Raw genomic sequence first — 25692 nt, 5'->3', positions numbered from 1 at the left:
GAGGACAAACAAGAGGCACAACAAGCAACCCACCCCCCCCCCCGGCTCTGACTCCCAGCAGCCCCAAACAACTTGGCCGACGGCCAGGCCAGCTGGGCGATGGAGCCGCGACCGCAGGGGCGGGAAGAGAGCGCCCCCTTCCCATCTCCCCCTCCCTCGCTCACCGGCCGCGCTGTAGGGGAATCCGCCGGGCAGGGGCGAGCTCTCGGCCAGCTCGAGGCGCAGCACCACCAGCGACACACTCATAGGGCCCGCCAGCGGAGGGCGCCCGGAGCGGCGGGGCCCGCGGCTTGGCACCGGGACCACCACCTCCACCTCCTCCTCCTCCTCTCTGCCCCGCCGCTCCGCGATTGTGAGCCACTTCCGCCTCCTCCTCCTCCCCCTGCTGGCCCCACGACCTTTGACTCCTCGAGGGTGGGAGGAGTGGTTGGCCGCATGCGCCGGGAGGGGGCGGGGCTTGCGACTGGTGCCAGCAGGGGATCGCGGAAGGGGAATCGAGGGGGATCCCTCAGCGCCAACGAAGGAGTCAGACGGCGTGGCGGTTAGCCCAGCTCGGAGGCACGATGGGAGTTGTCCTCCAAGACGTGTTAGGGGCTAGGGTGGCTTCAACTGTGCCTGGATTCCGAACGGGGCTGATCTGGCCCTGTGGCCCACAGAATAAGGACAGGGCAAGGGGAAGGAAGCTCAGGGTTAGGGACCCCCCAAGCAACTGGAGTCTGTATTGTGGGGGAGGCGGGGGTGAGGTTCCTGGGCTGTGTTACCAATGTGTTCCAGCAGCATTTCCTCCTGAGGTTTGGCCTGCATCTGTGGCTCCTGGCATCTCTTGAGGGACTCCCCTCTCCTGGCCCAGAGCCTTGGGAACCCCCACCCCTCTCACCAAGCCTCTCCTGGGCCGGACTTTCCTGGGCCATTCTCCACTCCAAGTCACATTGTAGGCCTGTAGTTCCCCCTGATCCTCAGAGAAAGGCTCAGAGACTAGGGGGCCTCGGCTGAGGTTGCCAAGGAAACTCAAGGAGGCTTGAGTCAAGGTCCAAAGTCCCTCCTGCTGAGAAGCAGTGTCCCTGGAAGGGGCAGCAGCGGGAGGGAGGGAGACAACAGAGGGTGGCCACCCAAGGCCTGGGCCAGAGGGTGAGGTGGCCCATGATCCCAGCCCAGACCCCTCAAGCATTGCTCTCTTCCTCTGCAGACACAGCTCAGGAGCATGGCGGGGAGAAGGCTTTTCCAAGCCCTTTACAGCCCCCACCGCAGGAGATGGCGACTCCTCCAGCGGCCATGGCACATATCTCCCCACCCGGTTCCATGGCGGGCTTTGGCCTCCTGTCCATACAGAGCGGTGATCTTCGACATGGGGGGCGTGCTCCTTCCTTCGCCACTGAGGCTAGCCACAGGTGAGTCTGGCCCACAGTCTGGGGGCCCTTCCAGGCAGGCCCTATATCCCACGATCTGATCCCAGGTTTTCTGTTTATCCCAGATTATCTGTCAGTGGGGACTCATATAATCCAGTTTAAAGCAAAAAACAAAAACAACCCTGGGATATAAGGCCTGTCTGGGGCTTTTCTCCATTGGATCAGCCAAATACTATCGAGCTCCCAAAGGGGAATGCAGAATCTCTGTGTTAATTGCTTCACTTTCACCATTCAGTAGTTTCTCCATTTTTATTGCTCTCTGACTTCACCAGCCACAGTCCCACCTGATAACCTGAAATCCCGAGGAGGAAAGAAAACCCATGTGCCTGAGTGCATGCAAACTCATGATATCAGGAATTGGTTTAGTCTTGCTGTTAAGAGGAAGGTTAGAGGGCTGATTCAAAGTCCAAACAAGCCGTTAAGCCATCCATACATAGAGGCCTTCTGAAACCACGCCGAGGCAATGTAGCCGAGCAATAAGTCAATGGCAGGCATGCAGGCTCATCAATTAAGAGCAAACATTGTTTTCAAGTGATGTCCGCCATGCTTGTTCTTTGTATTTCACGCTGGTGTTCAATATGGTATCCTTTCTCAGCAGAATGCATCACAGTGCTCAGAATGTCTTGGAGGGACCTTTTCTTCAGCATGGCTCTCCCTTATTTTGGTTGCTCTTTGACCTTTCCATATCAGGCTGGATCTATACTGCCATATAATCCAGTATCTGATCTCAGATTACACATTGTTCCTGGGTTATAAATGTCATTTCTTAACTGATTCTATCACAAAAACATGGTAAACTGCAAAAAAAAAAACCAAAAAAAAAAACCCCCAAAACACCTTTTCACATTGAATGGATTAAAATTACATATTTTTATTAAGGAAAATTACAAACTGTGGCAGCCACAAAAACAATGACATTTCTAGAATAGAACAAGTACTTTCAAATTAAGTACCGCACAATTAAACGGGAAATAACAATTTCAAACCAGGAACAGAACACTTTTCAAATTTGGTTACATAGTGTGCTCTACTTTGAAATGGATTATATGAGTCTACACTGCCGTATAATCCAGTTCAAAGGAACAACCTGGATTTATATGGCAGGGTAGATGGGACCTCAGTGGACCAAAGCAAACCAACCTATTTGGGTTTCAATGTCATACTAACAACCTTGAGAGAAACCTTCCTACACTTCAGAATGGGAGGGGAGCCATTATTGTATCAGGAGCGAACCAAAACAGTTGTATTGCATTAAAAAACAAACAAACAAAACACAAAGTCTGCAGACTTGGAATTCTATTAAATGTCCTTTGACCAGTAGCTGGCCACTTAGAGTGCCTCTGGTGTTGCTGCAAGAAGGTCCTCCATCGTGCATGTGGCAGGACTCAGGTTGCATTGCAGTAGGTGGTCAGTGGTTTGCTCTTCTACACACTCGCATGTCGTGGATTCCACTTTGTAGCCCCATTTCTTAAGGTTAGCTCTGCATCTCGTGGTACCAGAGCACAGTCTGTTCAGTGCCTTCCAAGTCGCCCAGTTTTCTGTGTGCCCAGGAGGGAGTCTCTCATTTGGTACCAGCCATTGATTGAGGTTCTGGGTTTGAGCCTGCTACTTTTGGAATCTCTCTAGCTGAGGTGTTCCAGTGAGTGTCTCTGTAAATCTTAGAAAACTATTTCTTGATTTAAGGCGTTGGCGTGCTGGCTGATACCCAAACAGGGCATGGACCAGAGATGTCACTGCCTTGGTTCTTTCACTATTGGTTGCTACTCCCCGGCCCATGTCAGGTGGTGCAATACCGACTAAACAGTGTAATTTCTCCAGTGGTGTAGAGCGCAGACACCCCGTGATAATGCGGCATGTCTCATTAAGAACCACATCCATAGTTTAACGTGGTGAGATGTGTTCCACACTGGGCATGTATACTCAGCAGCAGAGTAGCATAGCGCAAGGGCAGATGTCTTCACTGTATCTAGTTGTGATCCCCAGGTTGTGCCAGTCAGCTTTCGTATGATATTGTTTCTAGTGCCCACTTTTTGCTTGATATTCAGGCAGCGCTTCTTGTAGGTCAGAGCACGGTCCAGGGTAACTCCCAGGTATCTGGGTGTGCTACAATGCTCCAGTGGGATTCCTTCCCAGGTAATCCTCAGAGCTCGGGATGCTTGTCTGTTCTTAAGATGAAAAGCACAGATCTGTGTTTTAGATGGATTAGGAATCAGCTGGTTTTCCCTGTAATAGGCAGTAAGAGCACATAGAGCTTCGAAGAGCTTCTGTTCAACCATCTCAAAGCTCCCTGCTTGAGTGGTAATGGCACGATCATCAGCATAGATGAAACTCTCTGTCCCATCTGGCAATGGCTGGTCATTTGTGTAAATGTTGAACATGGATGGAGCAAGCACGCTGCCCTGAGGCAGGCTGTTCTTCTGTTTTCGGCATCTGCTTCTTTGGCCGTGGAACTCAACAAAAAAGCTCCTGTTTTGTAACAGATTTCCTATGAGGTGGTAATCCTTTGTGGTATTATACATTTTTCTCAGGAGGATGCGGTGGGTTTGAGCCTGCCACTTTTGGACTCTCTCTAGCTGAGGTGTTCCAGCGAGTGTCTCTGTAGATCACAAGCCGCTGACAGGTCTATGAAGACAGCTCCTGTGATCTGCTGCCTTTCAAAGCCATTTTCTATGTACTGAGTCAGGTTCAACACTTGTGACGTGCAGTTTTTGCCTTTCCTGAAGCCAGCTTGCTGTGGAAACAGACATGGGTCTATTTTTTCCATAATTCTATGCAAAATAAGTCTCTCCAGAACTTTATAAAGATGGCATAACAAGGAGATTGGTCTATAGCTTTTTGGATCATTACGGTCTTTGCCTGGTTTCAAGATGGCTATGACTCTTGCTTTCCTCCAGATTTTGGGGATTTGACAGGATGCAGTACAATTGTTCATCAGCTCCAGCAGCCAGCACCTTGCTTTTGGACCAAAGTTCTTAATTTGTTCCATCCGTAGGTTAGGAGATGACTGAATGAGGGTTGGCCATCTGAGGAACCGCAGATTCTATTTTCAAGTATCACAACCCACTGCTGGTCTTGTATGTTTTGTCGCTTCTATGCTACTTGATGATATTGTATGTGCTATTAGTACACAGGACATACTTTGGATTGCTTCCACATCTCTGTACCCCTTTTGAGAGACCTATGTTGGTTCCTGACCACTCTGCCTTTCTTTCTTTAGACTGGGAGCTCCGGCTTGGTGTTCCCCCGGGGACCATCAGGCAGGCCTTCATCTCGGGAGGGGGCAACAGGCCCTGGATGAGGTACATGCGAGGGGAGCTGAGGCCGGCTGAGTTTCTGCAGGAGTTTGGACAGCAGTGTTCCAGGATTGTAAGCTTGGTTTCTTTCAGATAAACATGGCCTAGACAGAGGGGTTCTTGTATGAAATCCATTAGATTACATGGCAAAAAAGAAGTGAGAGGCCAAAAAGAACACAATTCTCTTATGGGCCTGCCTCTTTCTTTATCATGTGTGCATCCACTCTTTTCCCCAAGGAGCCTCATTTAGCTTCAGCACAACCTTGTAAATCAGGCAAGGCTGAACGGATGAAGTTAAGTGGTGTTGAGCTCTTCTTTTTTTGCTTTCTAACTGCACTGGCTTTTTTCAGACTCATCTTATGCCCATTCCAGAACATTTGGTCCTTCTTTCTCCCCAGCTAGAGCCAGGGTGGGAAGAGCATTGCTCCCCAAGATTGTTGGACAGTAGCTCCCAGCATTCTTCACCACTGGCTAAGTTGGCTCAGGCTGGTCAAAGATGGACTCTAGCCACGTCTAGAAAGCAGTTCAATTCTCAACTAGGAAATCATGCAGTATGTTAAAAATATAGCATGTTTTTTGGTGGGTTCTTGCCAAGAGGAGCATCTACATTATCTTCTCTTCCATACAAAATGTTTGACTGTGTCATGATCATGCCGTGCAATTATAAGTTGCTTACCTGTAACTGTAGTTTCCTGAGTAGTCACCTGTGAATTCGTACATTTGTTATCTCAGCGCCTGCGCAGTACAGCTTTCGGAACCTTCTAGAAAATAAAATAACATTTTAGGCCCTAGCTAGCCCCGCCCATCTCCCCCGAGTATATATAGCCCATGGGCGGGGCTAGCCGACAGTTCTCTTCCGCCGCAAAGCAGCCAGAAGGCGTGGCATGAACTCGAGGGGAGGATGGGCGGGTATGTACAAATTCACAGGTGACTACTCAGGAAACTACAGTTACAGGTAAGCAACTTATAATTTCCTGTCGTAGTCACTGTGAATCGTAGATTAGCGAGCTACTGACCTTGGATGGTGGGCGTCATGCCACCGCTGAAAAAAAGGACCACTCTTCCGAATTGTGCGTCCCTCCATGAGACGACATCCAACTTGTAGTCGGCCACAAAAGAAAGAGGCGATGACCAAATGGCCGCACAGCAGATAGCATCCAAGGGAACGTCCCTCCAGAAGGCCGCCGAAGTGGAAACCGACCTCATAGAGTGGCCTCTAACAGGAAGAGGTAAATCCTTGCCAGCGAGGCGATAACACAACTGTATTGTAGACACGATCCAGGAGGACAGCCTCTGAGAGGAAACAGGAAAGCCTAAAGCGTCAGTGCGATATTTGACAAATAATCTGGGGGACTTCCTGAAAGACGCCGTCCTATCCACATAAAAGGCAAGGGCCCTACGGATGTCGAGCAAATGTAAACTTTTTTCCAGAGATGTAGTAGGGTTTTGGAAAAAAGAAGGTAATATCAAATTTTGAGAAACGTGAAACCTTGTCGAAACCTTCGGCAAAAATGCTATGTCAGTCCGCAACACTACCTTATCTCTGTGAAATTTGAGATATGGTGGGTCGGCTCTAAGGACACATAATTCGCTGGCCCTTCTAGCCGACGTGATAGTGACCAAAAAGGCCATCTTCCATGAGAGGCAAAAAAGGCTTGCAGATGCTAAGGGCTCAAAAGGGGGTTTCATTAAATAATTCAGCACAAGCTCTAAACTCCATGAAGGAGTAACCTGGATTACAGGGGTCTGGTATTCATAATCCCTCTCAAAAAGGTTTTAACCAAGGGATCTGCAAAGACAGGCCAGACTTTCTCCGAAACCACGAGATAGCGGCCAAGTAACACTTTAATGATGGGTATAACAAACCCGCATCCAACAGGGACACTAGAAAGTCTAAGACCAAGGAGATAGAGGTAGTATCAGGGTCCACCCCTTGAGCCCTGGCGAAAGAAGTAAACCGTGACCATTTCTAAAGGTAGGATCGTCTGGTAGACGTCCTATGTGCCACTTCGATAATACTGAGCACTGAATGTGACAAACTTGAGAACGGGACTAATTGACGGGCAGGATCCGCCAAGCAGTCAGTCTCAGTTTGTGTACCTCTGGGTACAACACTTGGCCTCTTTGTGATGTCAATAGGTTTGTCCTGGCCGGGAGGCGAATGAAAATTCCCTGCGCCAACTGCCGCAGGGGGTAGAACCACGATTGCCTCGGCCACCAAGGTGTCACCAATATGCAGTGGGCGTTGTCCCTCTGAGCCTTTGCAACGACCCTCAACGGAAGCGGGAACGGAGGAAAGGCATACGTCTTCCGACCCGTCCATGTGTGAAGGAAGGCGTCTCCCAGACATCCGTCCTGTAGTGAGGCATGCCTCCTTGCGCAAAAGAGGGGACACTTCGAATTGGACCGTGTTGCGAACAGATCCACTTCTGGGGGCCCCCACGCTAGGAATAGTCTCTGAGTTTCCTCCGGGTTCAGGGACCATTCGTGGTGCGCTAATGGCTCAGGGAGTCCGCTAAAAGATTCGATTCTCCTGGCACATGGGTCACTAGTAGGTGGATTCCCCTGTATATACACCAATCCCATATCTTCATGGACAGGGTCAGGAGGACCTGTTAGTGTGTCCCTCCCTGTTTGTTCAAGTAGTACATCACCGTGGTGTTGTTGGTGAGTACATGTATTACCTGACCTGTGACCACCAAGGCCTTTTCTATGGCCAGAAGCTCTAGGGCGTTTATGTGAAGAGTGCCTTCGAGCTTTGACTAGTTATAACTGTTGTAGTTATATTGTATTTTGTATATTGTACTTTGTGAATTGTTGGGCATCGAATTGTGCCTGTTTTTGTAAGCCGCCCTGAGTCCCCCCTAGGGGGTTGAGAAGGGCGGGGTAGAAGCACTCCAAATAAATAAATAAATAAATTTGACCAGGTACCATAAGCCACTAGCCCGTGGGAATGAGCGCCCCAGCCCGTGAGGGAGGAGTTTGTGGTGACCGTTCTTGTGGCGTGAGGAACGTGAAAAGATAGCCCTGAGCAAGCCCATGTTGGGTCCATCCAGCACTGGAGCGAGGAGCGGACGCACAAGGGGGGGGGGGACAACTTTGTGGAAGGGTTGTCCAGCAACGGGTTGAAATTGGATAGGAACCAGAACTGGAGTGGCCGCATACGCAATCTGGAATAGTGGATGACCAATGTGGTCGAGGCCATGTGCCCCAACAAGACTTGGATTTGTTTGGCGGGCAACTGGGATGTCACCGTGGCTTGCTTGACCAGGTCGTGGAAGTTGGCAAAGCGGTCCTCCAGGAGAAAGGCCCTCTCGGCAACGGAATCCAGGAGCGCTCCGATGAACTGGATATGCTGCGACGGCACCAAGACCAACTTCTCCCAGTTGACTACGAGCCCCAGAGACTGGAGAAGAGACAAAACCGTGGAGACATGTTTTTGAAGCAAGTGGCAAGATTTGACGACTATCAACTAATCATCAATATGGGCGTTACGGTGTACCCCTGTACACTGTAACGCCCATAGTCCTAAGGTGCGCAGCGACCACGGCCATGCATTTGGTGAAGACCCGTGGGGCAGTGGAAAGACCGAAGGGTAACATATTAAAACAATAAGTCTGACTGCTAACTCGAAAGGAGAGGAATCTGCGATGACGTGGGGCAATAGAGATGTGGAAATATGCGTCCTTGAGATCAACGGTCGCAAACCAGACTCCCTCAGATAGGAATGGGGTTATTGAATCAAGTCACCATATGAAATCTTTTGGGCTTAATATGTTTATTTAGTGCCCGAAGATCCAGAATTGGACGCAGTCCACCCCCGCGTTTGACAACCAGAAAATACCTCGAAAAGAAACAAAGGGGAACAATAGCGGGATCCACAAGCGATATGGCACCCTTTTGTAACAACATCTCAATTTCCTGCATCAGTTGCGGGGAGAAGGGGGTGTCCCGAACCTGGCCAACCCTAGGAAGGTCTTCAAATTCGATAGAGTATCCCCCGGAAACAATAGACAGGACCCAAGTATCTGAGGTGATATTTGCCCATTCGGAATAGAAGGGAGCAAGTCTGTCCTTAAAGAAGGGCAATGGCCCAAAGGGGTCCTCTGAATCTGGAACATTTAAACAATGGGGAAAAGGAACCGTAACTGATGGTTCAACGTGGAAATTATGCGGTGGGTGGAGCGGGCTGTCCCCAGAGTCCGACTCGGGAACATCAAAGGCGCTTCTTGGAGGCGCCTGGAGGTTTGGTTTTCCCCTGGAAGGGTTGTGTCCTAGCTTTCTGAAAATAAGGGGTTCGGTGACCTCCCTGGAATCTAGAACCGCCACTGGCCCTGCTCCTGAAGGGGCCAGGGAAGGAACTGCCAAAGGGTCTCTTGTAGGAAGGGGAAGACGATTGCCACCTGCTCTTTGGTTGTGAGTATGGTTGCCATGTGTAACCGAACTTATAGGCAGATTGTCTGACGTCCTGCTTTTGTTTAAGGCGGGTCGTCAATATTGGAGTTGAATAGGCCCTCTTCATGAAAGGGGGGGTCCTCAGCTAGCACCTTTCCTTCCTCCGACAGGTTGGAGGCTCGCAGCCATGCGTCTCCTTATAGAGGTAGTGGTGGCAAACAGATTGCCAGCCGTCTCCACCATGTGTTTCACGAAGTCCTTTTGTAGTTTGGACAACGCTAGGGCCTCAGTTTGCAACGCTCTTGGAAGGAGTTGATCATCTCCTGGCAAGGACTCAATATACGGCAACATTCGGTTCCAGAGGAAGGTCTGGTAACTGCTCATGTAAGTCGCATAGTGAGCCATGCGAGTATAAAGGCTGGCGGAAAAATAGACCTTTTTACCTAACGTGTCCAGCTTCCTACCCTCTCTATCGGGTGGTGTTGTTACAGAGTTCTTCGGGCGTTTAGTCTTTGTGACTTCTGCCACAACAGTGTTAGCTTTGGGCGGTGCCAAGACCCATTTAGCACTAGCAATATCAATTTTAAACATAGAGTCTAAGCGCCTCGGAACGGCGGGTACCACAGAAGGTGACATATCAACCGCTTTAGCCAACTTCAATAGGTATGGGGAGGGCAGAGGAGGAAACCACATTTTGCTCATCCGAGGGGAACATCGGGTCCTCCACATGTTCGGGGGGCTTCGGGCCAGGAATATCCAACGCTTTTATCATTCTGTCCACCAGGGCGGCAAACTTATTGAAATCAGCAGGTAAGTTAGTAACAGTGTCCTCACCCTCCAGAGTTTGTGGGACATCGGGCGGTTCGGAGTTAGTGTCACTGTCTCTGAGTTCAATGGTGTCCTGGTTAGGAACATTGGGTAAGTCCATCACAGATGCCCCCAACGGGGTGGCGGTCGAGGACAGATGAGGTTGACCAGGGGCCGTCCCAGCAGAAAGGCACGAACTTCGGTCAACAGAGGTCAACACAGCGGAGGAACTACACAAACCCAGGTCAGCACAAGTTGTACCCACCATGGGCACGTTTGGGCGACACACAGTAAGGTCAACACAAGATGCCCTTCCTGAAGGCAAGCGGCCGTCCACAGCAGAGGCAGCGCCTGAGCTCCGCGGTGTCGGTAGTACAAGCATGGCTGACGTCGGAGGGGCTGATCCTGCATGAACGGGCCCTGTCCCCTGCCCTGCCAGGGCGGGGGGAGGGGGGCTGCTGGCATCGAAAAGGGTACCAGAGCTGGCACAAAAATAAGTTGTCGTGTTGGCCCCATTTGCCAGTACCCTGGCGGAGGCATCAATCCCAGCCCATAGGCCCTCCACTGAGCTGATGGAGAGCGGGAGAGGCGAGATTGCCGCTGACGTCTTGAGTAGGCAGAGGAGTACGAGGAGGAAGAAGACGAGGAAGCGGAAGAGGAGGAGGATCGGGCGCGCTGCCTACTCCTTGGAGAAGCTCGGTATCGTCGACGCCAAGAGCCTTTACTCCTCCTAGATGGGGATCGGGACCTTCTGGGCCGCTTGCTGGAGTGGTGCCGCAAAAAAGTGGAGTGGAGGTCTCAGCTGGGCTTGGTGGAAAGCAGAAAGAGGCGCCGCAAAAGGCACCGAAGGCGGGCCAAGGCTTTCCCCGGGAATCGCCTCCGAGATCGATGGAAAGTCAGAGGTAGCTGGTATCAGGGAGCCCGCCCCGATGAGAGGGGCATTGGTGGCAGTAGGAGGGGCGTTGAAGACGCCCCCAGACGCCTGGCTGCCGGATGGGATCGGTTCCAGTGGTGGCGTCGCGGAAGGGATCGCAGGCATCGGCTCCCCGAGCGCGGTATCGTGGAGACTCTCGCGATCCTGGGGAGATAACACGGGCATCGTTGGAGTCAGCACGCTTCCAGAGACGGGCTCCTCCGACCTCGGCGTCCAGGCCGGCGTGGCATCCGCCCCCTCGGTAGGTACGCTGATCGCCCCTAGGGGTTGCGCCGGTTCCCCCTGAGCCCCCGACAGGAGGGGGGGAGGAGCAGAAGCGGCAGAGGAGCTTCCCGCCTTTTTGGGAGCCGCTTTTATTGCTGGAGCTGTCCGGAGGCCATCTTGTAGGCCCTTCTCCTTTGGCCTTTTTGATTTCTTTTTGGCCAAATCTTCGGCTCAGCCCAGAAAGGGCAAGGAAGGCCCCACCAGAGGAGTCGCTTGCCCCGAGGGGCCCTGAGTTAGGAGGGCTCTCTCATAAAGCGCTGCTTTGAGGCTCAACTCCCTGTTCTTCCTGGTCTGCGGGGTGAAGGCCAAGCAGACCGAGCAAGACTGGGTGAGGTGACCCTCTCCCAAGTATGCCAAACACAATGAGTGCCCATCAGTGTCAGGGAGGGTGTTGTGGCAGTTAGAGCACCTCTTGAAGGAGGTGGTAGACATGGCGACAGGGCGGGAGCATAGTCGAGCGGTCCGGGTCAATATAGGAGAGAATCAAGGGTGGTCAGGCAGTCCGGGTCAAGTAACGAGGTGGAAAATAGAGTCCAAATCACAAAGCGAATACCTTAGTCCAAAAAACAGTTCAGTCGAAAGCCTAAAGTTTGAATAGATGAAGCTCGCAAGGGAGAGAGGTTCTCAAGCTGCTGCCAAATAGCGCGGAAAAGAGAACTGTCGGCTAGCCCCGCCCATGGGCTATATATACTCAGGGGAGATGGGCGGGGCTAGCTAGGGCCTAAAATGTTATTTTATTTTCTAGAAGGTTCCGAAAGCTGTACTGCGCAGGCGCAGAGATACCAAATGTATGATTCACAGTGACTATGACAGGAAACTATCAGCCCCACCCAGTAGTAACATAAAGCACATGGCCTATGGCCAAAAGGGAGGACAGGATGCTCCAAGAATACATGAACTGGCCATAAAAGTCCATTGCCCTGAGGTGGGAGAAGGTGGGCTCTGGTATGTGGGAAAGGGCAAGCACTAGGCACCAGGGCTCTTGGGTGATTTATGGTATTGTAGCTAAGGCCCCATATAGACAGGCAGTAATGCCAAACTTTTGTATTCCGAACAATAAAGATGTATGGTATCTTCAGTCCCTGCGTGTCTTGAGGTGTTCTTTCAAAATAAGACTGATCCCACAGCAAAGAACCCTTTCCTTACAGACTGTCAGTTTTTGCCTTTTTCCCCATAGGCCAATTCCTCTGTTCCTGTCGAATCCTTCTTTTCCGAATTTACTAGCAGCCAGAATGCAGTCCAGCTCCCAGTGATGACGGAAGCGATAAAGTGTATCAGAGCTGAAGGTCTCAAAACGGCCGTCCTGAGTAACAATTTCTATTTGCCAAGCGGAGAAAGTTTCCTCCCTCTGGACAGAAAGCAGTTTGATGTGGTAAGTTTACCGTATGTAACAGAGACTCCCTCTTTTTAGAGAGGTCTGTTATCAAGGAAATTTTTGACTTAGGCAAGTTTGAATCAATGAAGTTTGGGCAGATTTCCATGTGAATAAACAAAGCACTCTTTTTGGCGTGGATCCCGCCTATGAGCTAGCATCTTAGAAGATGTATTTTATTGTTGGCGACAGAAAGGGATGCAGTACTTTGAAGTTGGGGTCTGTTTTGCAAGTACTGTTTTTAAAACTCAGTTTTTTAAAAATGATGCCAGGCTCTCTGGATGCATTTTGTTTTCCAAAAAGTTTTGAGCAGGTTAATTAATCAGCTGGATAAAATTTTCCATCCCTACAGTTGATTTTGTAATTATCTGGTGGCTGGGGATGATGGGGAATGCAGCCCAACACATCTGGAAGGCACTAGGCTGGGGAGTGCTATCTTAAAAGTTGTTGGACCTGACTCAGGCCATGAAATAAATGGGATGTCTTAATCCCCATTTGAACTAGTTCAATTGATTTAAATGGGTCAGCTGTGCTTGAGAGGAAAGTTGCATGTATCTCCTCAATTCTTCCTCTGGACTATGTGTTTTGTGCCGGCTGGGGCATCTCCATAATGCTCCAAGGAGATGAACATGTCGATGAAGGTAGTGGGAGGGATAATGCATCCTTTCATGCACCTGTCTTCATGTGTTTTGCATTTTATTCCTCCTGCAGATAATCGAGTCTTGCCGGGAAGGGGTGTGTAAGCCAGACCCCCGTATCTACAAAGTTTGCTTGGAGCGACTAGGGGTCCAAGCCAGGGAGTCCATTTTCTTGGATGACCTTGGGCAGAATCTGAAAGCTGCTGCTCAGCTTGGTATGAAAACACTAAAGGTAAGACGTTGGGTGGGGCTGGGCAGTCAGTGCTTTGCTGTTCAACTGATAGTTCAGTTTTTAAATCAGCGGTTCCCAACCTTTTTTTTTTTACGAGGGACCACTTAGACCAGGGACCATTCTCCAATATTAGTACCAAAAGTGTTACAAATCAATTTTTGGTCAACTTTAGATTCAGATTGGTTATTTGGGGTGCTGATTCAGAAATTAGCATTGGATAGACCACATCAGCTCTAGTTTCTGATACAGAACATATACCATCCAGTAGTCGCTATCTTCTTACTCATATTTAATAAGCCTTGGCACTGTAAGAGGGTTTTGTGAGACCAATTGTTCTCATTGCAACGGTGTAGTAGCAGTGAGGCTGTGGACCATATCTTAGTTTTTGCGGACCACTGGTAGTCCACAGAGCACAGGTTGGGAACCACTGCATTCCCTTGGAGCCCATTCATTCCCACAGCTTTTCCTTGACCCCTGCCCTTGTCTCAGGTTGAAGACACAAACACAGCGATAGAAGAATTAGAAACACATTTGGGTTTCCCCTTGCGGTCCTCAATTCCTTATACATCTTCTGTGAGGCCTACCATGGAGATTCCTAAGGAGCCTCTCCAAGACTACCTTGAAAGCATCTTGGGGACTCATGCAAAAGGTACAAGAGTGTATATTTCCACTTTTTTTTGTTTTGTTTTGAAGTCTAGGCTCATTTTCAAGATTGTTGTGAAGATAAAACCACTCTTGCTTACTGATTGCTTGGCCTCCAACTTTTAGACTCTCTGGTGCTCCGACAGTTCAGTCATGGGCAGTCCAATCCAACATACTACATCAAGTATGGCGATCATCGCTTTGTCTTAAGGAAAAAGCCCCCGGGCAAGCTGCTACCTTCCGCTCATGCTGTCGAGAGAGAGTTCAGGTGAAGGATTCCACAACACTTTGGGTGTTATTTCCAGCTATACAGGAGAACAGTCATTTTGGGGTGCCCTGTGGAACATGTCACCTTCCCTGGTTTTGACAAATGTAAGTGCTTCCAGAAAATCCTTCCTTTCTTAATTCTCTACTCCTCCTCCTCCAGGGTTTTGAAGGCCATGGCTCAGGCCAGCGTTCCGGTTCCCGAAGTCCTAGCCTTATGTGAAGATCCAAGGTGAATGTCTGTGTCCATGTGTCTTTAAGAGCAGAGCGAAGGCAGAGTGGGATTTCCCCTGGAAATTACTATTTATTTGATTTATTTCTATCTCGCTTTTCTCTCAAAATGGGAGTCAAAGCAGCTTGCGATGTAAATTTAAAAACAACCATGCTAAAACAATATGCAGCAGGACAGTTAAAAAAGCATACCCATTGTATGTCCCGTAACCCCAACCAGTTAAAAGCTGGAGACCTGTTTAAATAGAAAGGTCTGGCAGGGAAAAAACAGCCCGGGGAGGGGGGTGGGGAATTAAGCTATGATTTCCATAGTCTAGGCCCTCTCTCACATCCTCACCAGGCTCATACAGGAGGCAGGGGTTTTCAAATGTTCTTAAAAGGTTAGAGCTTCATAGCTGTGTTCTTGTATCACCCCAGCATCATTGGCACCCCATTCTACCTAATGGAGCACTGCGCCGGGCGGATCTTCAAGGATCCTTCCCTTCCAGGACTGGAAGCCAGGCAGCGGATGGAGATTTATACCGCCATGAACAGGGTCCTCTGTAAGATCCACAGCGTAGACATCCAAGTGGCTGGCCTTGAGGATTATGGGAAACATGGTACATGCATTCTCAGAGCTATAGTGCTGCTCCCTGCTGCTGAGGTGGGGCATATATGGCCTTCTCAATATTCCTGGACTTCAGCTCCCATTGGGCTTCGCCACTGACTCTGCTGGCTAGGACTAATGAGAGCTTCAGTCCCAAAATATCTCAGATTGCAGAAAGCTCTCTTCCTCTGAATTGCCTTTCATGCTGACCTTCCAGTTTTTTCTGCTGCTTGAGGTGATTTATCTCTGAACTGGGACAAAGGCATCAGGACCAAGGCTAGATTGGGACCCCAAACCTGGCAGCCTGCCTTATGAAACAGCGGCCAAGGTTGTCCTTGACTAGACTGCTCTCAGAGCTTGGAGAAGTAACTTGCTTCCAGGGACTTCGAGGACTTGCTCTCCCTAAAGTGTGCTTATTCCATTCCAGACTGATAGATCTGAAACATATTGTTCTCAAAGATTAGGTTTTACTCAGTCTCATAGTGTGGGAATTGGAAAGGAGGCACAAATGCATAAATAATTTAGGGGGTAATTCACCGGTAACTCTAAAGGTGCTGGCAAAGAAAATTCTCATCAGATTTCAAAATCCAGCCAATTCACAGTGCAAAATGCTTATACAGGGTGAGGCAGCATAACTTCCTTCTTTCAAAACTTAATAAAACCCATTGTATGAATCAGAATTTTTTATTTTTTTATAATGTAGGCACATACCTAAAGTTTTGTTTTACGTAGTTTTGAAGATCAAATTAAATAGGTGACGTCACCCATTCTCCATTCTCCATACACTGAGTAAACCGATTTCTGGCGTTTGTCATGACTCCTGTCAGCATAGCAGGCGTTATGTTGGCAATTTCTTCCTGGATGTTGGTCTTCAAATCTTGTAGGGTCCTTGGACGGTTCACATAAACACGGGATTTCAAAAAACCCCATAGAAAAAAATCACAAGGGGCCCCATCTGGAGCGCGGGCCAGCCACTCCAAATCCGCACGAAAAGTAGGCCTCAACAGCAAAAGCACGCTCCTCACTGTTCCAATGCATGATGGCGACTGAACTGTGTCAGGACAAAACATTATACTGTGTGTGTGTACACCGCCATGAGTCGCCCTAAAGGGCTGAGAATGGCGGTTAATAAATGCATCAAATAAATAAATAAATAAATTATACTCCCGCCTCTCGAACGAAACCGCTAGTGCTCCGACTGAATGGGGCACATTTTAAAAAAGGAAGTTATGCTGCCTCACCCTGTACCTAAACAAGGTTAGATGAAGGTACAACAAAACTACCAGTATTTCTTTGAGCCATGTTTTAATATATAGCTTTCTAATATTGATATGGTTGCTGTAGACTGGCTTCCCAGTATACTTCCACATAAGGGAATTTTTTATACCTGTATTCGCTGAAGAGAAAACAGCATGCAAGGGAGAGGACTAGTCCTCCAGCTTGGTTGGATGTTGACAGATGGAGTCTGCTATGGTGCCTGAGTTTCCTTTTCCTTCTTCCTCCCAATACTTTTTTCTCTTGTGGCATGCCTTTATATTTCAGGCCACAGGCAGGAACTGTTTTGTTTCTAATTGTTATGAGCTGCTGTGGGAGCCTTCTTGGCTGAAGCAGGGCTATTTATTTTGAATGACTTGAAATCACTGTTTCAGGTAACTACATCCAGCGGCAAGTCCAAACGTGGAGCAAGCAATACCGTGCTGCAGAGACACACTCAATCCCAGCCATGGAGAGGCTCATTGAATGGCTCCCGTCCCACATGCCAGCTAGCGAGCGTCTCTCTGTTGTGCATGGTGACTTCAGGTACCAGACAGGAAGCATCCCAGCCTTGGCAATGTTGCCTTTTGTAGACAGATATGTATGGCTACAGTAGGTTTAGCTAGAGTGGAATCCTGCTGTTTTCAGCTCAGGCTTACTCAGCCCATCCCTGATAGCCATTTCTCCTACTCTCTTTCACCCTCCTGCCAATGCTGATGCTGCTAAAAATGTTTTCCAGCTGGACAGAGGATGGGGAGGGCATGTCTGAGAAACCATAAAAAGCATCTATATAAATAAAAATGTAATGTTCGTTTGTGCTACCATCAGAACTCAAAAACCACTGGGGGAATTGACACCAAATTTGGACACAAGACACCTAACAGTCCAATTTATGTCCTCCACTCAAAAAAACCCCCAGAGAAACAGCAGAAACCCCAAAAATCCACACAAGGGAAGAGCAGCCATTACAGCACTGAGAGCCAAGCGCGTGCACACGCACAGCCATACAAATAGAACTGGCACAACAAGCGACACCTAGCTTCCTCCCTCACCGCGGCCAGATGCGGCCCGCGTGGCCTGGCCAGGCCTCGTGCAAAGCCCCTCGCCACTTGCGTCAGCGGCGTTTCTCTCCCCCCGGAGTGGCTTCAGCCAGGGTCACGCCGGGCCAGGATTCTCCCTTCCTTACCCTTCCCCCTTTCTCTCCCCTTCCCCTTCCTTCCTTCCCTCCCTTCCCCTCCCTCCTTCCCCCCCTTCCTTTCCTTCTTCCTTTCTTCCCTCCCGTGTGGGAGGGAGTAGCCTCCCGGGAAGCCACCAGGGAAGCCAGCGTTGCCTGGCCACGCCCACCCGGTGCCGCCTCCGCCGCCAAGAGCGCACACCCCCCTCTTCGCCATCAGGGATCTTCTGTGCTCTCTGCGCTCCGTGGCCACGAGGCACCTCCTGCTCCATTCCCAGCCGAGAACAAGCGATGGGTGCCGCTCTGAAAAGGTTTGGCCCAATTCTATCGTTGATGGGGTTCAGAATGCTCTGTGATTGTAGGTGAACTACAAATCCCAGCAACTACAACTCCCAAATGTCAAGATTCTATTTCCCCCATACTCCACCAGTGTTCACATTTGGGCATATGGAATATTCGTGCCAAGTTTGGTCCAGATCTAACATTTGAGTCCACAGTGATCTTTGGATGTAGGTGAACTACAACTCTAAAACCAAAGGACACTGCCCACCAAACCCTTCCAGTATTTTCTGTTGGTCATGGGAGAACTGTGTGCCCAGTTTGGTTCAATTCCATTGTTGGTGGTGGTCAGAATGTTCTTTGATTACAGGTAAACTATAAATCCCAGCAACTACAACTCCCAAATGACAAAATCAATTTTTTTTTAGTGAAGGACATACATTGGGTTGTTAGGTGTCCAGTGGTTTTTGAGTTCTGTTAATCCCACAAACGAACATTACATTTTTATTTATATAGATTTATTTCCTATATTTACACCCTGCCCTTCTCCCCCTGAAAGGGGACTCATGCTTACATATGCCAAAAACCACTTTCAAAACGACAGAAAATAGATTTTCTCCTCCCCTCACCAGCTTCATTCTCCTTTATTAAATCTACAGAGTAGATGCACCCAAAGTCAACCCTTCCACACTGCCATGTAAAATCCAGATTATTTACTTCGGACTGAATTATATGGCAGTGTAGACACATGCACACACGCGCACGCGTGCATGCACACACATACATATATGGATGGATGTTGGATCACTGGTTGGTGATATACACACACACACACATATATATAACAATACTTCATATATTACTATTATATATATTTCTATATAATACATATATATATTATATATTATTTTTATATATACTATTATATAATGTAATGTTGCTACTACATATTACTATATTAAATAGACTCATAGAATAGAGTTAGAAGGGACTCTACTATGGTATTGGGGGAGAACAGACAGGAAGGAAGGAAGGAAGGAAGGAAGGAAAGAGGTACCGAAAGAAGGAAAAAGAGAAAATAGGAAAGGAAAGGAAAAGGAAAGGAAAGGCAGGAAAGAGATAAAGAAGGAAGGAAGGAGAAAAGGAAATAAAAAGGGAAAGAAGGAAGGAAACAGGGAGGGAAGAAAGGAGACAAAGAAGTAGAGAAGGGGAGGGAAGGAAGGAAAGAGAGAAGGAAGGATGAAACCAAAGAGCGAAAGAAGGAATGAAAGAAAGAGGTAGAGAAGGAAGAAAGGAGAGAAAGGGGAAGGGGAAGAAAAAGGGGGAAGGAATAGGTAGGTACCTCTCTTTCATAATAGTTCAGATATCTACCTCTACTTTGAAAATGCTTACTATAGGCCACAGCAACGCGTGGCAGGGCACAGCTAGTTTATATATATATGTTTTTATATATATATATATATATATATATATAATTTCCTGTCAGAGACTCTCTTTGCTGAGGTATGCCTGTATTTTTTAAGAGGATGGTATTGGGCCATTTCCAGTATTCCCCCATTTGCAAAGTAGCACCTGTGAAGACTTATTTGCATCTTCCTATTGCTTCCTTTTGCAGGCTGGATAACCTGATCTTCCATCCAGAGAAGCCTGAGGTTGTGGCTGTGCTTGACTGGGAGCTGTCCACCTTGGGCAACCCTCTTTCAGATGTGGCCTATAACTGTGTGGCTTATTATTTGCCTTCTCACTTTAGCATCTTAAAGGGTATGTGTGCATTCTTTAGTGGGGAGAGGACTACTCATCCGTTTAGATGAAACAGCTGGGGTGGGAATTCAGGTATTGCTTAGGAAAGGTAGTTGAGTTCTGCAGAGCAACCAACAGCACTGCCCCCCCCCCCCCTCCTTAGAGTTGGAAGAGAAGATTCAGAGTCAGTGGTGGATGCGGGGATGTATCATGAGGTGGATTGCTCTTCTATCTTGCTCTGATCCACCAGGACAGAGATTTACAGGATAGCCAGCAGGGGGAGACATTTAAGGGAAGCAGAAAGCAGTGAGACTGGACAAGTGCAGGGCCAGCTGCTCCTCCTGCAAACCTTCTCTCCTGCTTATCAGATACACCCATATAGAGTGCCTATGTGGCTTCAAGTTGCCAGTCGGCTTATACCGAGCGGCTCCATGAATTTGCTAGGACATCCATAGCCAAGAAATCCCCTAAAATACAGCCCACAGCAACTGGCATGCATTAGCGATCTCCCATGTACTGGCCCTGCTAAGCATTCAAGATCAGACAGGAGATGGTATTTATTCCCTGCTAGAAAAAGGCTGTTCAAGCTAACCTGCAACATCAGTTATCTCTGAAGTTCATGTGGCTGACTTTCCCCTCCTCTGGAGGCTGAGTCTTCCTGGCCAATTCCATAGCAAACTTATCAAGAGCCTTGGATGTTGCTGCCAGTGTAGGCTGGGCTGGAAAGGCCATGGGGAGACCTGAGTCCTCCTCTTGGCTCAGCTTCTTGCTCCTGCCTTGTCTGTCCCCTCTTCACCCATTGGCAGGTTTAAGAGACTATGATGTGCACCAGTTGGGCATTCCCTCAGCAGAGGCTTACGTCCAGCTGTATTGTGACCAGATGGGCATCCCTCCTGTTGAGAACTGGAACTTCTACGTGGCGTTCTCCTTTTTTAGAATTGCCGCCATCCTTCAAGGGGTGTACAAACGCTCCCTCACAGGTGAGAGGACAAAATGATTTGGCCCCAGTCTTTGGACTTGGTCATAGGGCCTTCCTCTCATTGTTTGCCAGGGTGTGAGACAGCAGTTGGACCACGTTTGTTTGTTTCCTGAAGGCCAGGCCAGCTCTGCCACTGCCGAGAGCAGTGGGAAGCAAGCGGAATTCATGGCAGACCTCGCCTGGGACTTCGCTACCAAAGAAGGCTTCAGGGTCTTCAAGGAACTCCCATCCTCTGTGCCTTCTGCCAGGCCATTCAGTACCTGGGCTGATCCGAGGCAACTCCCAAGGAGACACTATTCCAGGGTGGCTTCCACTCCTAGCTCCCAGCTGATTGTCTCTCTGGATGGCCTCCCCAGCCGGGTCCAGCAGCTGCACCACAAGCTGAAGCAGTTCTTGGATGCCCACATCTACCCAGCTGAGCAGCTGCTGCGCAACTACCAGGTTTCCCCAGAGAGGTGGACACCTCACCCGCTCCTAGAAGAGCTCAAGGCAAGTCCTCTTCCCTCAGTACGGCACAAACAAAGCCTGATTTTCTGGCTGAGGATAATATAGGGCTATCAAGGTGTACATAGATAACCAGAGATAGTTTTAGGAGACTGTTTCCTTACCAGTCTAGTTTCATTTGGTTTCAAAGAGCTGTGTGGCATCGTGGTTGGGAGTCTTGGAAGATTGAGGTTCAAGTCCTCTGGAGTCACAGAACCTGCTGTGTGGTCCTTTGCTTGACACCACACCTTTTTTTTACTGCATTCAGGTTTGTTGCCTTATCTCCCCTTCCCCACTTCTTGTCCTCAGGAGAAAGCAAAGGCTGAGGGCCTCTGGAACCTATTTCTGCCACTGGAGAGTGACCCTGAAATGAAATATGGAGCTGGCCTAAGCAACATGGAGTATGCCCACCTGTGTGAACTGATGGGGACTTCACTTTATGCTCCTGAGGTAGCTGCCTAGAGGCTCAACCTGGGCCAATTCAGAAACTCCTTGCAGCCCTCCCTCTTGGGGGTGTCTGATTGACCATCCTACAGCCTCAGGCCTATAGACTGAGAATGAGAGTTTCCCTTCTTCTCCCTCTGGTAGTTGTGACACTGAAAAGAACAGCTCCCTTGGAACCAGGATTCTTCCTTCTTTGTGCCTCACAGACTTTGTCCATTTAGCCTGTTACTGAGGAGCAGCAGAGGAGAGAGGATATTCCCTGCCTGGAAAGCCATTGACCATATTGAGTGGGATTAAAGGCCCAAGGGCTCCCCCTCTCTCCTCTTTTCCCATGGTTGCTAACCAGCACTTCACTCCTTCTCCAGGTATTTAATTGTTCTGCCCCAGACACCGGCAATATGGAAGTCCTGCTCCGCTATGGAACAGAAGAGCAGAAGGCACATTGGCTGAAGCCTCTGCTGGATGGCAAGATCCGCTCCTGTTTTGCCATGACAGAACCACAGGTCAGTGCCCCCAGGCCAAGGAAGGTTGGCATCTTCTCAAGGCGTGAGCAGAAGCCTTGATGGATTAGTCACACTGTCTTGGGTGGAATTGAAGCATATATGTCTCTCTTCCTCCCATGTCCATCCTTATAACAACAATACCACTCCAGGAATTAGGGGAAAGGAACTAAACTGGTACTTGTGTCATCTTGCAATTGCCACTGTCCGCATCCAGCATCTACTTCAAATTTTCACTTTGTTCTCCCTGCTGATCATAAACCGGGAGACGGAAAGATAAATCTGTATTGAACATAGTTGAGTGTTTTAAATGGGATGTGCTGTTCTGGAAACATTGCCCCAACTTTCTTCTAAATTCGAGTGTGTTGTTTTTCTCAGGTTGCTTCTTCAGATGCCACCAACATTGAGGCTTCCATCGTTGAGGAGCGAGATGCCTATGTCCTCAATGGGCGGAAGTGGTGGATTTCAGGTGTGTTACCAATCCTACAGTTTGCCTTGCTGCAGCTGGAATGCTATGATGCAAGATGTGGTGAAAGGACAGATGAATTTGCTAAGACTGTGGTGGGGAAAATTGGTGCCCTTTGAGAAGTCATTAGAACACAATTCAGCTCTTGCCGACATGGCTAGGGGGTGAAGGATTATGGGAGTCACAGTGCGAGATTACCATATTGGTTGATAGTTCTGGATCTGCCATTGTCCAAAAGGTTACTTCTCCAAGACCTGGCTTTCCTTTTACTTTGAAGCTTCTCCAGTGCCATGGTCCAACTGTGCAAGTTGAAAAGAGATGACAAAGGGTCATCAACAACCAGAGTGTAGTGTAACAGTTCCTGAATTGAGTACGCTATATTCACATCTCTTTTATTGACAGGTGCCCTGGATCCTCGTTGCCAGCTGTGTGTCTTTATGGGCAAGACTGACCCCACAGCCCCAAGGCACAAGCAACAATCGATGCTGCTGGTTTCCATGGACACACCTGGTATCACCGTCATCAGGCCACTTACCGTCTTTGGCTTGGAAGATGCCCCAGGTGACACCAGGCATTTGCTTCAAGGGTTTGCTGAAAACAGAGTGCAGGGGACGAAGTGGGGGTGATCTGCAGATCTCTCAAAGGGGAAAGAGATTTACCTTTACAAAGGTTCTTTCCTTGGTTGCCAGTCACATCTGAAACTAGGCCTCTTCTGGAAAGATGAGGTTCTACATGGTTGCAGTTCATTCCACTGAAAAGTTGGTGTTAAACAGCCTTGCGTGGGCTCATAAACCTTCTGTCACAAAAAAGAGTCTCTATATGTTGTGGGTTCCAAGTGATGAGAAGGCTCTGGGACAAGGTTAAGAGCTGCTAAAATCCCTTCCAGAGGGTAGGAACTGTACCTCGGCAGCTGAAGCACCATCCTTGCCTGCAGAGGCTCCCAAGTTCAGCTTATGGTGCCTCTGGGGCATCAGGAAGCAGATAACTGATGTTGCAGTCCTGGAAGCATAGGGAACACCAGGTAAGCAAAAGTCTATATGTTCCCCTCTCTAGCTGGCCATGGAGAGATCACCTTTGAGAACGTCCGTATCCCCAAAGAGAACCTCCTGTTGGGACCAGGCCGGGGCTTTGAAATTGCCCAAGGGAGGCTGGGCCCAGGAAGGATACACCACTGCATGCGGCTAATTGGCTTTGCGGAAAGAGCACTGGCTCTCATGAAGGAGCGGGTGAGTCAGGGATCTTGGGACTGACTTTAGAAATCTTATTGCACCTGCCTTTTAGTCCACGAGAGCTCTCTTATTCGGCACATTCCACATTTCTGTTCTTGTCGGCAGGTTTCCTTCCGAGTAGCCTTCGGAAAGCCACTGGCAGAACAAGGCACCATCCGGGCAGGTGTTGCTGAGTCACGCATTGAGATTGAACAGGCCCGTCTCCTGGTCCTCAAAGCAGCCCACCTCATGGATACAGTTGGGAATAAGGTTATTACTCTGAAAATAAAATTTCCTAATTTGGGGGGGGGGGGGAGCAGCCTGACACCTGGGTGCAGTGGGCACAGGGAGTTTCTGCCTTGCACACAGGAGAGGGGCTTCAAGTCTGGACTGTTCAAACCTCTCTCTCAGCCGTGGAGTCAGATCCAGGCAAGAGAGGCTCCCAAGGTAGCACTGAAGGTTTTTTGTACACATTTTTTTAAAACAGTGAAAGTGAGACAGCTTCCCCCACTCCAGGTAAGCAAAAGTGATAGCCATCATTTTTAGTATTCATTTCACATTTCTGATTTTCCCCACTTCCACCCCGGCACCAGATCCCACTGTGGGAAAGCAGGAATGGCAGGTGGGCCCTGTTTTCCCCTCAAAAGGTGCTAAAGGGATGATCACACTATGCACCTGCATTCGTTTTCCCATTTATCTCTCAAGTATCTTGAAAGTAGCATCTTTTCTAAATTAAACATACCGGCACATGAGGTGGCATAAAACCCATTTTGGAAGGCCGGTTGGGTTCCCCTCTTTACATGCATTTGAAAAACCCTGGGAAGACTTTGCCTGCATCCTGCCATTTGGTTTTATCTCACCTCTGCCCAGGGAGCAGCTCTTGAGATTGCCATGATCAAAGTAGTGGCTCCAAACATGGCTTTGCGGGTCATCGACCGAGCGATGCAGGTGAGTGTTTCTAAGTCTGGCCTATTGCCTCTCTCCAGATCATTATTGTCCTATTCATCTCTATTCTGCCTTTCCCCCCTGTTCAGGACTCCAAAGTGTTTTACAACCACTTCAAAAAAAAAGCATATTATCAAAAGTTCACAAAATTCAAAAGTTGTAAAGCAAGTTAAAATGTAAACTATTCAAACACATAGCTGTTTTTAGCTTGGATCCTCCAACTTTTCCTCTATATATGGGGTGTGTTTTCCCCCAACAGGCCTTTGGAGCAGCAGGACTCAGCAACGACCAACCCCTGGCACTCTCCTTTGCCTGGGCAAGGGCCCTGCGCCTGGCTGACGGCCCCGACGAAGTACACAGGGAAGCCATCGCTAAAATGGAACTGAAGCGTTAGCTGGGTCACAGTGTGTTCCCAGCAACTGCAGTTGAAAAATGCACAGAAATGATGTCTAGGAGCTAAATGAACCAATATTTGTGTTTGTGTGTATAGCAAATGTTCCACATTGCTATTGATTCCTCCAGAACAGGCATCCTCAAACTGTGGCCCTCCAGCTATTTGGGCCTCCAACTCCCAGAAGCCCTAACGAGCTTGGTCAATTGTCAGAAATTCTGGGAATTTTAGGCGCAAACAGCTGGAGGGCCACAGTTTGAGGATGCCTGCTCTAGGACACCACAGCTGATTATGGGCGGAGGTGGGCCACACCATTTCAGGCCTCATGCTGGGCAAGAGGCCTTATACAGTCTCAGGTTCATCCACTACCGGACCCTCTGTGTATCAATCAATACAGTAGGGACGTGCCTTAATTTTTCTTGGGAAAGCTTTGAGTATCAGAAAATCCTCTATTACCTTTGCAGTGTCTCGACTCCTTTATGGGAAGAAGGCCCTTGCATTGGCTCTGCTTTGGGCATCTGGATGGTGGGTAAGGAAAAAAGGCGGTTGTAGGGGCTCTCTCTGCTTTGTCGAGGTTAAAGGCCCGCTCGCCCTGACTGGCAGCACCAGCAGGTTTGCTGCTGCTGTTGTTGGGGCGGTAGCACTTCATTTGCTTACTGCAAAAAAGAATGGGAATTACAGCTAAGAGACTGCTTTTGAACTGTTGTATGACACTGTTACATAAACAAGGCAATAAACATAAAGTGACCCTTGCCTGTGTTTCTT

At 48.9% G+C, this 25692-nt stretch overlaps 2 protein-coding genes across 6 annotated transcripts in view; one reads left to right on the top strand and one right to left on the bottom strand.

Annotated features, from left to right (window-relative positions):
- BRAP (BRCA1 associated protein) overlaps window positions 1-25576 on the bottom strand; it is a 39520-nt gene extending 13944 nt beyond the window's left edge. The window contains exon 1 of one of the 2 annotated variants that reach the window (XM_067473082.1): window positions 25384-25576. In XM_067473082.1, the coding sequence (XP_067329183.1) occupies window positions 25384-25576 (193 nt within the window). Of the gene's footprint in view, window positions 1-164; window positions 337-25383 lie in introns of those variants that run through there. The other variant, XM_060786062.2, reaches the window with a different exon arrangement.
- ACAD10 (acyl-CoA dehydrogenase family member 10) lies at window positions 448-25679 on the top strand. Of its 4 annotated transcripts, none has more exons than XM_060786059.2 (21): window positions 448-541; window positions 1187-1388; window positions 4624-4772; window positions 12277-12471; window positions 13183-13341; window positions 13831-13990; window positions 14110-14251; window positions 14411-14479; window positions 14896-15077; window positions 16714-16864; window positions 19387-19532; window positions 20318-20491; window positions 20606-20979; window positions 21283-21423; window positions 21783-21920; window positions 22296-22386; window positions 22786-22944; window positions 23437-23609; window positions 23718-23861; window positions 24462-24539; window positions 24796-25679. In XM_060786059.2, the coding sequence occupies exons 2-21, from the start codon at window positions 1202-1204 to the stop codon at window positions 24928-24930; spliced, it is 3147 nt and encodes a 1048-aa protein (XP_060642042.2). In that variant the 5' UTR covers window positions 448-541; window positions 1187-1201; the 3' UTR covers window positions 24931-25679. The 4 variants fall into 4 exon arrangements, with proteins under 4 accessions (XP_060642042.2, XP_060642040.2, XP_060642043.2 ...); XM_060786057.2 differs by having other exon boundaries at window positions 449-558; XM_060786060.2 differs by lacking the exon at window positions 21283-21423 and having other exon boundaries at window positions 449-558.
- The last annotated feature ends 13 nt before the right edge of the window (window positions 25680-25692 follow it).

Source organism: Anolis sagrei, chromosome X (genome assembly GCF_037176765.1).
Source record: "Anolis sagrei isolate rAnoSag1 chromosome X, rAnoSag1.mat, whole genome shotgun sequence".
In the NCBI taxonomy this organism is placed as follows: Eukaryota; Metazoa; Chordata; class Lepidosauria; order Squamata; family Dactyloidae; genus Anolis; species Anolis sagrei.
The sequence above is the reverse complement of the archived record's forward strand: the minus strand, read 5'-3'. Positions and strand labels throughout refer to the sequence as shown.